Below are 12,511 nucleotides of genomic sequence, written 5' to 3'. Positions count from 1 at the left end.
AAGACTATTGTGCTGAATATTTCTCCACGTAAAAGGATGTTCTTCATTGGCTTTTAATAAGCGCGCTCTTATTTCTCTCAAGGCTTCTTATTTTATCGTGTAGCTCATAGCCAGGGCTTTCAGACTCGAGATCGCCTTATGCGGACAAACTCCCGTGTCTCCCTCGGATTCGAGAATGCTTTATCCCGAAAGAAATATTTGCGTTGGAGTCGCTCGAGTGGTGACACGCCGATAAAATCTCGATCGATAGCCCCGGTATAATTGGCCTCATTTGGACACCCTTCCACGGCGCCATCCCTCTCTTTTTTTTTTCATCCCTTTTCTGCTTTCTACCGCGATAGTAGGAACAGCGACGCGGCTATGATGGAAATAGAATTATTGGTACAGTCTTGTCGGCATCTCAAGGCAATAGTATCGTCAATAATATTTAGCTTGTATCTGCCAATGTTGGACGTTGCAGACATAGAGCAATGTATTTTTCTACAAAATATTATTATTAATTTTGTGTTTTATATAAGAGAAGATAATATCCAAGATCTTTTTATTTCAAGTTTCCTAATTACTCGTGTAATAAAGTAAATTCTGAGTTTAATTAGAGAATTAATGAATATATATCTGTACAGGGGTACTCTTAACTTTTTCCAATATTTATTTAATAAACTTTTATTAATTAAAATATTTATTTTGGAAAATATAATGGATATGTATCTATGTGCGTGACCTGTGCGTGCGTGCGTGCGTGTGTAGAAATACTTTTATAACTTTACTTAGTAATACCTAGTAATTTCATTAATTAGAATCTTATTATTTATTTTAGAGAATCTAATGGATATGTATCTTTATAGAAATATTCTTAACTTTTTCTAATTCAATAATTTTATTAATTTCAGTAATTTTATTAATTAAAATTGTTTAATTTAGAGAATTCAATTCTGTAAGAATCAAAGTTTCCTGACGGAGCAATTTATGGAAAATTTTGCTTTTTAAAGATTTTTACTGAATTTGATTATAGTCTTAGAATTCTGAAATTTAAATTTCAAAAAAATAATCTGTTTATCGTAAAATTCGCTTTTAGGAAGTTCTTGATATTTGATGAGTTTGAATATAGACTAAAAATATCGAATTTCAAAAGGATAGTAACATGAAAGAGGATTTAGTGTCACAGAGTTCATAATCAGAGTTTTAAAGTTAATTTGGAAATCAGTTTACGTAGTATTGATGAGCTTCAAATAAAGCAAAACTGGAAATTTGATATTACTTCACAATTAAAAACTTTCAAAGCCGAGTTTTATAATCAAATTATGTTTTTAAATTCTGTCCATCATGTTAAACTTATCATTTTGAATTGTTTATTTTCAATCTCAGATTCGAATAAAAGGTGTCATCAAGTTACTTCATAAGTTAAGTTTTATCAAAATTGGGTGATTTTATTTAGTTTATAAAATAAAAGATGACCCCAAATGCAGTCATCGGTCCATAAAGGATTAATGAATACATACATTAATGTATACAGATACTTTTAACTTCTTCTAATATCCGGTAATTTCATTTAATGAAAATTATTTATTTTTGCAAGCGATATTTTAAACGACACATTAAAAACATTATTAATATATATTCTTATACTTTAATTGCAATGAATAATTGAATTAATATATTAATGTTACGAACATACCTGCTGAATATATTAGGTGTTGGAATTAATTCGTAGCGTTTTACAAGTGATGGGAAGTACTTTCATTAATGTATTTTTTAATGCTCATGTGAAATAAATAACATTCTTTCATTAAAAAACGCTACGAATTAATTCCAACACCTAATATCTCAAAAGACAATTTTATCTTATTTCGAAAGCTAAATAATTTTACATAGATACTTAATTGCACAGTTTTTTTCGAAGCTATCGATTTCAGAGAAAGTTTTCGATTGGCCGCCGAACGACCGCAGCCATTTTTCTTGATTCCTCGACATTCGATATACCTAGATGGAGTCGTTTTCATTTTTTTTCAATCGCAGATAAATTGGGCGCCTGTTCGCGTTTCCCCGCTTCCGCTCTCTTCCTATCTCCACCTGTCTTCGGGCGCGATAATAGGAACAAGCGGTGGCGGACGGCTGCGACGGAAATAGAATTATCGGTAAAGAGTTTCGCTGACGCCCTCCGGGCAATGCCGGTTCTCTCTGCAGGCAAGGTTTGCGTGATCTTCAAAATTTATCGTCCATTACCGGCGAGATACCGTAGAATCGTTTATCCCCGCGGCGATGCCATTTCGATGGAACATTTAATCGTAACAAATTGACACTTCCCGTTCTCGCATTAGATCTATGATCCTGTGTGCCCTCCCTGTGCTTTTAACACTGCCCTGCAATCAATTTTATCCGGCGAAAATGGAACGGTTTTTACGAATTAACGCTTTTTCGTCATTGCTCAAAGTTTACACACGATACGTCGGGCGGTCGTTGAGAGTGTTTGTATATATAAAAAGAAGTAACGAGAATTTAATTGAATTTAGTACAAATCGGAGTTTCAGACATTGATATCGAGTATGATCCTGTATTAATCGTTATTTGATACTGCTTTATGAAAGAAAATCATGACATTTATGAGAAAGGATTTGATTTGGCGATTTTTAGTATTTAGTAGTCCGAAAAAAAGAATAAAAGACTCACAATCGAGCATCATGTGTCATTATTGAAGATCATACATATTAAAAATGACTTTATGTCAGAAAGTTTTGAAAACGTTCAATCGTGAACATCTATCTAAACATTTATTTTCTCATTGCCACTAAGCAAATGTCATACTCGATTGATAGAAAGTCGGTGACTTTCTTGTGACATTGAGATAAAAATAAAATCACAAGACAAGAACTTCTGGCATTGCCAATGGAATCTGACGGAAAGGTGATCGATCGTAAAACTTTATTACCGATTGTGTTATGGCACAGAGACATTATTTAATACGATATATTTTTTTCAATTGTTTTCCTGTTGGAGATATAAATCGTGTTTGATAATACTTTCAATGTTTTATTAATCGCTTTTATTGTATTGTAATAACGAAGAATATCTCGAATATCATTAATACTGGATTTTACGAAATCTATTAATGCAAAATAATATTTTATCTTTGATGTATAATTTAAGCTACAAATGTAACACATTGTTTTACTAATTCATCAATCTTGTATTTTTATGAAATATCATAATATCGGAAGCTCCGTGAAAATATATCTAAATATATGTATACTTCATGTCTACACTAAAAGAAAATACATTTAATTATATATAATAACTTTTCATATCTTAAAATTACGTGGGATGAATAATAGTTTTACTATATATATGTTTATTAATAGAGTATGTAATTAATATTTTTGTTAATAGCATTTTTGTTTTTTAAATATCTCTTCACATTTTCTAAAAATACATTTAACGTTTACATAAAAGAAGATATATAATTAACTTTCGTCATCTTAAAATCGAAATAAATAAAAGACATCGCGATAACTGTTTATTTAAATTGATCTAAATTATGAAGTATCAGTTCACTCTTTCGAAAGAATGGAAAGACTGCACATTCGGCATTAACTGCGATTGATTTATCGGCATCTCTCCTTTCCTTTGAAACAAAGAAAAGTACATCCGACGTCGTTACGTCAGAAACGGAACTTCCAACGAGCTTTACTACTTATCCCGAAACTAATTTCGGTCTGTGAAGAACGATTATCGGATATACGAAGTTCGAAGAATATCCTGCTAGAAGTCTTTAACGACACTGACGTGAGTCGGGTCTGAAGCGACACGTGCGTCTCAAACTGAATGAATTTCCAGCTTTGCGATCGCGCGTTCGGTAACACGCTTAATCTTTTGTCAAAGAATACTCGTTCACGCACACACACACACGCACACACATACACACACACATTCACACATACGCGCGTATACGCCGCAGGTACACGTTTGCACACTCACAATATAAATCACTCTCGGCCTTGTCTCTCTGTCTCTCCGTTTCTCAACACAGTTTCCGTTCTGGTTCGCGAGATCACCGGAAGTTCGAGGGAACATCCACGCGATAGCATGACCGCTCTTTCGCTGTGTACAACAGTCCTTGTTTGTTGCATGGGACCAATTACCAGATCATAAAAAATTCATCGGATTCTGCGTTTTAATGAGCCAATAACTCCGCGTCCTTCGGTTTATCCGGGGGACCACTGAACGCGACGGATAAAATCGTTTTAATTAATTCTGGCCGATTGTCTGATGCACGCAAATTGGAACGAAATTGGAACGCTATGAGACGTACTTGAGCCGGCAATTTTCAAAACTTTCCTTCCGATAACAACCAGTAGCCCCGTTTACCACTTACGACTTCGTTTTTTCACGTATTTCAGAGCGTCCGGAAATGAAAGGATTATCTCGGAACAATAAATGGGGGAGGGAAGCGATATTACACTCCGAATGGAGTGTTTTATGAAGGGAAGCAGAGATTCTGGCACAATTAAATTTCATTAATTTTTCAACAATATCGTCAATGCACCAGAGTATACTCGAGAAGGTAAATGATGAAAAATTGATTCGAAAATCTTGGCTACGATTTATCGGAAATTACAGACCATTGTGAGCGTCCTGCAAGAGCTATCGGAAATCGGAACGTTAATATTAAACAGCTCGTTAATTGTGGCCACATGGACGATAACGAAGCAAACTCAAGAGAACCAATCAAATTTAATGACCTAACATGTTGCGAACAGAGATTAGTTACTTCTGCTTGTTCTGCTATTCTATTGATTTTAGGCAATCACGAGTTATCGATTAAAAAAACATCACATAGTGCAATGGTTTCATAGTGCCAACTAAATATTTAACTAAATATAAGGAGCATAAAAAGCATTAATCTGATTTAAATATCATTTATTTTTACTGAATAAATATTTATTTACTGTAAATAAATGTTTAATTAATACTATTTAAATAAATATTTATTAAAATTTAAAATATTTTCTTTTAATATATATATATAGTTACTTAAAAATATGAATTGCTCTATTTATTGCATTTACATCTAAATTTATTTTTATTCTCTAATTATGTGTTTAGTAACTTTATATTATAATTATAATCTCTCAACGATTTTTGAATTAAGAAATAACTGCAATAATAATGATATTCTTAAAAAGCTTCGTGGTATTTTAACACATGAAAAAATTCTATCTTGATTATGTCAGTCCTTTGTGGTTGATGTGAGATATCGACGTGACAAACTGAATCTCTTATCGTTACTGAAAAATTTCAAATAATCTCGTTTGTTTTGTTAAGTTCGTTAAAATATTCCGCAATAGAGCAGATGCCATTACTCTTATTTCCCGTCGTATTTTGTTCTCATTAACTCATTTTTTATGCAGTATACGGTACGGTTGTTAATGTCATTGAAATTAAAAATGTGTGGGAAGCACGAAGGGTACTCACGAAAAATACGATTCGCGGAGAGATTACACCGAAGTTTTCACAAATTGATGATATTGTGAAATTTTATTTGTATTTCACGTGCCATTAAAAGTAACACTTTAATTAAAGATAAAGTCTTGCCACAACGCATAATTGAACTCCAAACCAATTAGGTTGAACCTGTAATATTTATACTTTTAAAATAATTATAAGCTAATAATTAAAATTAAAAGAAATGGAAAAGGTTTTTGTTTTCATATTTTCCTCCGCTGATGGATGAAAATTCGTTGTTTAACGGCAATATATATTTCGCGGAAATGTCTTCAAGGAGTTTAATTTTCATTATATCAGCACCATTATGTTACCTTTTGGAACAGACATTCGATAATATTATTAAAGTTTCATAACGAACGACGGGACTTTAAAATATGCTTTTGCGATCTTTCCGTTCGCAGTTGAATACGGAATGGGCTCAAGTTGAAGTGATAAATCTCATTAACGATGGCAGCGGTCTTGGATTCGGCATCATCGGCGGACGTAGCACCGGCGTCGTCGTCAAAACCATTCTTCCAGGAGGCGTTGCCGATCGCGTAAGCAAACCGAAAACTAATATTCTTTTCCATTGGAAGTATCTAAATTCTTTATAGAAGCTGACTACACACAGAAAAATATTATTCTACTGTTATAAAAGTAATTATTCATTTCGCTCTTCTTCTTTTAAATAACGGTTTCTTTAAGTAACGGTTATTTTTAACAGAGAATATTTTCTTGATAACAGTTTTAAAATATACTTATTACATTTTTAGAAAAACTCATCATGTATTCAAAACAAGAATTTATTTTCTTTTGAAGAATATTTTTATATAAAAATAAAATTTATATATAGATAAAATTGTGTGTGTGTGTGTGTGTGTAGAAAAAAAGCGACTTTATGTATTAAACAAATTGAATTTGTTTTAATTTAATAATCTTGATTGAAAATATTAAACTTAATTCAGAGTATATTTCGAATAAATTTAATGTTTGTGATGAAACTCATGATAGATTTGTGGATATATGAATTTTTAAAATACGTGAACAAATAATTAATATTTAAATACAGTATACATGTATTTTTCTGTGTGCGATTTTGAAAATATTTTTAGTGACATTTACATAATATTTGTAATTATAAGTTTTCACACGCGCATTATTAACATTGGAAGTAATAATGCGTTTCTTATTTACATTATTAAGTTCATAATGTCAAATTATACCTAATTTAAATTATCTTTTATTATTTCTGTAAGTCATCACTGCTTCTATTCATCGTGTCGTTAATTTGTAACTAAAATAATAGAGTTCACTAGAATTCAACTTAAGAAATGGAGTCCAAGAAAATGTATTAAACTTAAATTTAGTTTATTATTTAAATGCATACGTTAATATGAATGTTGTTTACTTTGAAATTAAGCACAAATGCGAATTGATTATATTGTATTTTGGTATACATAAAAGTTAAAAAGTAACAAAATATAATTTAACTCAGAGATTTAGTTATCATACCTCTTTTGATATCTAACAGTGAATAAAAGAGTCAAGCGAATAAATTACTATGAGAATAAAAAAAGTGATGAAAAATTAAATATAATACAATATTTTATCAGTATAAAGAACATAATTATTGAAAAGTTATTATTCAAACAATTTCAATATTCTGTTTTTACACAAGAAATATAATATTGATTTAAAAAATAAAAATAATTGATAAAGATCGCTCAGTACTTTTAGTTTTAATTATATTGCCTTCTTGATAATTCGTTATATTATTTTTGTCGTAGACTTGACTCTTAACAAGTAAATCTCGTCGTTAATCATAGGTTTAATCTTTGATAAGTTGCTCACTTAATCACATGGTCGCGTCGCGTGCGCCTCCGCACTCTTATTCTTCTTCTCCCTTCTCGAACTTTCACGCTTTATTGTAACTCACACGCAGGAGGTCTATAACGTGCACACGATACAGAGTATACCTATCGGTGTTAGACCCGGTTTTTACATCAAATGCATATCATTCCAAGCTGCTTGGAAACGGACGAGGAAATGAGAAACGCGATGGCGAAAATGAGTCGGGATGTCAACGCTTGCCCTTCAGACAAGAGCCACGGAAATTAAATGCTTCTCCTCGCATTGTGTGCCCGCAGGATAATCGACTCCAGAGTGGGGATCACATATTGCAGATCGGCGATGTCAATCTCCGTGGGATGGGAAGTGAACAAGTTGCCGCGGTTTTACGACAATCGGGCACCCACGTGCGGTTGGTCGTCGCGCGACCTGTGGAGCCAACTTCTCCCGATTATCAGGTATCTTCACTTCCGCAATTCCGCGTTAGCGATCGCGATTAATTACGTGTGATACCGCTTTGTCCTTTATTTGTTTCAAGCGTTCGAGAGGGCAAGTGTAGGTCATAGGGTAGCTTCAATAATCTGTCATTTACATTGTCTTTAATGAGCTCTCTCTTGTTTGCTATCGTTTTCCTTAAATCTAATTTGAAAATACAAATAACAAAATAAATTGAAAGCCAATTAAAATTGAAACTGTTGACCTGCTTTATCTGATTTTATCTGATTTTTATTTATTATATTTGTTTGAATTAATATACAACAAATTTTTATTTTTTCGATAAGACGATATAGTCTTTCATGCTTTATAATTTATTTTTATTCCAGCCTTGTTATTTGTTGCCAAATCGAAAGTATAAATAACTAGAACAAATTTAAGTCCAAGTAAAATTAAAAAATATAGACTTGTTTTAATAATAATTTTTATTTACTATATATGCTTTTACACAAACAATGTTGATCTTTTAAAGCACAGCCGACTTTTTGATTGTGAATTTAAAAAAAAATACAATGTGTGTATAAGAATGTCATAGTATTCAGTTTGTTTTGTTGCAAAAACGAATACAAGTCGTGCCTGTGTTTTCAATGACCCGTATTGCAAATCACATAAGATTTTGTGCAAATAAAATTTAAATTCTTTTCATATTTTTTTTAACACAAATTTTTAATAAACATAAAGATTTTACTTTTAAAGTAGAGTTTTCAATGTTTTATATCATTTTCATCAAATTTTTTTCTGATGTCATTGCAGAATTATCATTTACGGAGATATTTAAACACATAGAATTCATAAAATATTTCGAAATTGAAGAAGAGAAACTTCCAGAAAAATTTCATTATCATTTAATTATAGAAATATAAAAGATTCATTTCATTATTAGTCAAATGAATAGGAAAGGTACGTACTATATCTTAAATAACTAAATCGATAGCGAGGAGCATCATATACATTATTATACAATTGTGCCATATAATAGTTCAATTTTGGAATCTTTGTATTTCTCATTTTGATTAAAATAAACAAATTTCATAATTAATCTGCTGTAAAAAGTGATTTTATTTTTCTTTTTTAAATTTTATTTTTCACTCATAAAAATCTTCATTTTCGATAATTCAACTTTTTAAAGTCATTATTATATTTTTTTCTGAAATACATACCCTCAAATATTGTCCAAAAGAATTCATTCACATTTTTTCAAAACACTTACATTTAAATTTGTAAGAAATGTATTAGACACTATCCTTCTATTAAAAATTTGTTATTGAGTGTTTTTCACGGGTATACAAGAATTTTTCCAAATTTTTATATAGTTTGGAACAATAAAAAAAATCTATTATGAACTTCGTTTTATTTTAGGAACTAAGATTGAAAATTTCACGTTGCCGGAAGATTAATTAACAGAAGATTAATTAATATACAACAATTTTTTATTTCTTTAAAAAGAAGATAGAAGTCTTTCTTTCTTTATAATTTATTTTCACTCCAGCGACGTGCACATATTGTTTGTTGGGAAATTTCTAATATATTCTTACAAGCTGCAATTCTTTTTCCATAAGAATCGCGTAATCCCGGTCGGTATAGAAGAAATAAGGATAATAGTTTAAAACTCGATCCATTTGTCTAGCTCGCGCAAATTAGAAGCGTGTCCGCGTTCCACAAAGGTACGTATTTAAAGTACCCGAGTTACGTGCGCGATGTGAGCCATTAGATTCCGATGTAAGGGCTTAGAATGTGTCCGTCCGGTTTGGAGATTGATGGTACAGAATAGTAGCTAGCGTACATCATTGTCGAGGTTACCTTATTGACTATCCGCGAGCGAGGTTCCAGGCTAAAGCTTCACGCATGAAATTCCGGCAAACTGTAAGCCATTAGGACGATACATTACTGATCTGTCGACTGCAATGCGATCGATGCAGTCGGATCCACGTTCGCGGATATTCCACGGTTTCGCTGAAGTTCTCGGGACGACGAATGTTAGCCGCGAAGAAGAGAGAACACCGCGATTCGCGAAGCAATTATATGAACCGCGGTGACCAAGGATCGACTGTAATTCAGATTATGAATAATGCATGAGGAATTTTACGAAGTGATGGGGTTATATTATAGAGAAGAATGGACTTCGGAATTTCTCATACTCTCGAAATCGCGAAAGATGGTAATTACTTCGCCGCGGGATTAAAGTTGAAGACTTAACGACGGCAGCCATTCGTGAGTCGAGTTTATCTTTCGCTACAAATGAGTCATCGTACTTCAACGAGGAATGGCATAAATTACGGACGCATTAAAAGCGATATAGCGAAACGAATTCGCGGGCTTTAATAAATTAAGTTTCGGACATTGTTGTCTGACTCCTGTAATAATTCAACGTTAAACGTGGGCTTGCGGAAACAAAGTATCTTCATTATTCAGTGAGGTCAAGTAACGCATAAAAAGAGAGAAAGAGAGAGAGAGAGAGAGAGAGAGAGAGAGAGAGAGAGAGAGAGAGAGAGAGAGAGAGAGAGAGAGAGAGAGAACGTTGAAATGCACTCGATATTTCTGTAACGTTCCGAAAAAAATGAAACGGTTTTTCCTTGTAGGCTTTCAATTTTTATCGCATTTGATCGATATTTATATTCCGACTTCACGTATAATTTTCCATCGTTCCTCGCGCGAATATTAAACAATCGGCAACCCGGCTCTACCATCAGCCGCGGAACAGGAATTCTTCCGTCGAATATTTTTTTTTTTTTTTTTTTTTGAAAGAGTAACAAACTGTCCCTCGCTGCTTGTCGACTTGTAAATATCACTTGTTGAGGCTCGGCAAAATTCCCTCGAGACCTGTCACAATTCTTGCGAGCCAAGGTAAAATCCACGTGACATAATCTCTGACATCTGTAAAAACAAAAAGAGGAAACCGTAAAAAATGATGCATGACGAGCCAGTGCTCCGAAACCGATCCTTTAATTAATTCTCAATTAACCGTAAAAATTGTCAAAGATGATATTTTTTTCAATTCAACGATAAATGTTTTTTTTTTTTTTTTTTTTAATTATACCTCGAAAAGTTTGCTTTTAGATAGAAGAATAAATTGAATGGTACACTGCCTCGCGACAACGTTGAAGTCCATAATTATTATTCCACGCACAATCCGACGTAATCTCCGCGAGAAATTCTACGAGATTTGCCGCAAAAAGTCGAGGGCGGTTAACATTTTTATTTACTTCGGTAGATTGAAATTTCCACACACTGTTGGAAATTCAAAATCCTGGAAAACACGCTCGTCGCGCGGCATAGAAACGCGCGCTCGTCTCCTAAAAATTCCAGGGGATGGGGAGGGTGAAGCCGTAGGTGGCATTGGGACGCATAAAATTTCTCGTTCCGGGATACTTCCAGGCCCTCGGAAGTCACGCCCCGATCGTACCTACGAAAATCCTGGGGGATCCGGACGAGCTGGACAGACATCTGGTGCACAGCGTACCGGAGAGCTATAACATGCGGCACGTGCAGAGGGGCGACAGTAGCTACGACAATGGCTACATGTATTCGCAGGAGTCCGACATTGAAATGCATGTGAGTGTCGCACCGAACACGTATTTCTTTTCGCGTTTACGACGCGGCCCATTTCCACCCTCCTTCTGTTTTCCGCGCCGATATCATATCCTCGTCATCGAAGTACCACGACATGGAAAAATGTTTCCTTTCAGACAAGACCCGGTCTCATCATGGACGTGGTACGCAACCCAATGCCAATTGGAGCGATGCCAGTTATACCGGCGGTGCCACTTCCGGTGCAGCTCCAGGATCTCCCGGTGCTCACCATGGAGCCCCTCGACATTAATTCACTGCCAGAGATGGAGCGCTTCGAAGTCGATCTTACGAAGGACGCTTATGGTCTCGGGATTACTATCGCTGGATACGTTTGCGAGAAAGGTAAGGAAAATCTCGATGTCATAGAGAATACGTTCATATACATCTAGTGTTTTTGACGTTTTGAAAGCACGCCAAAGTAGTTGAAAAAATTGTATACAAAATCAAAATATGCGGGCGAGTCGCAATGCTGCTATTGAGGCGAATCGATCAGATAATTCTTGTACCTTTAGGGATCCCAGATGAAAACTTTTGATTCTCTTTTGCAGAAGAGCTCTCTGGAATCTTCGTTAAGAGTATTAGCGAGGGTAGCGCAGCCGATTTGAGCAATAAGATCCAGATTAACGATCGAATAGTGGAGGTCGACGGACATTCTCTGCAAGGTTACACTAATCACGAGGCCGTTGAAGTATTAAGGCGCACAGGACAGACGGTGACCCTCTGCTTGGAGCGATACCTTCGTGGACCAAAGTTCGAGCAGCTTCAACAAGCGATCGCCGCAAGCGAATTGAGATTACCTCAGCCGAGTTCACCGTCGATAACGAGCCTACCTAGTTTCCCCATGAGCGCAGTACGTTCAATTAACAATTGTAACTTAATAAAAAAAGACAAAATATACTTTTGCATTAATTATATATTACTTCGTTATTGTGTGTTATAGTTGCATACATTGATTCAAATTTTACTCTTCACTTAGTTGCGCGTATCGGAAATTTTTCAATTATAAACTTCAAATTATATATTTTAATTATATTTATGCATTATTGAAATTATTGTTTTAATATATAATATATAATTAATATAATATAAAGCTTTGATATAACTGTATTCGTGTTGT

General features: G+C 34.0%; 2 protein-coding genes across 7 annotated transcripts in view; one reads left to right on the top strand and one right to left on the bottom strand.

Annotated features, from left to right (window-relative positions):
* The window catches only part of LOC105150136 (inactivation no afterpotential D), a 115,616-nt gene that overhangs the window by 54,951 nt on the left and 48,154 nt on the right, over window positions 1-12,511 (top strand). For all 6 annotated transcript variants that reach the window (XM_087408614.1, XM_087408613.1, XM_087408617.1 and 3 more), the window contains 5 exons: window positions 5,904-6,038; window positions 7,629-7,787; window positions 11,200-11,376; window positions 11,511-11,736; window positions 11,943-12,244. In XM_087408614.1, the coding sequence (XP_087264740.1) occupies window positions 5,904-6,038; window positions 7,629-7,787; window positions 11,200-11,376; window positions 11,511-11,736; window positions 11,943-12,244 (999 nt within the window). The remainder of the gene's footprint in view (window positions 1-5,903; window positions 6,039-7,628; window positions 7,788-11,199; window positions 11,377-11,510; window positions 11,737-11,942; window positions 12,245-12,511) is intronic.
* LOC105150141 (uncharacterized) overlaps window positions 10,614-12,511 on the bottom strand; it is a 208,075-nt gene continuing 206,177 nt past the window's right edge. Inside the window, exon 6 of the mRNA XM_087408664.1 lies at window positions 10,614-10,698. The gene's annotated coding sequence lies outside the window, so the exon portion shown is untranslated. The remainder of the gene's footprint in view (window positions 10,699-12,511) is intronic.

Source organism: Acromyrmex echinatior, chromosome 8, assembly GCF_024713525.1.
Source record: "Acromyrmex echinatior isolate Ae372 chromosome 8, ASM2471352v2, whole genome shotgun sequence".
NCBI classification, from domain to species: Eukaryota; Metazoa; Arthropoda; class Insecta; order Hymenoptera; family Formicidae; genus Acromyrmex; species Acromyrmex echinatior.
This window is presented reverse-complemented; position numbering and strand designations above follow the sequence as displayed.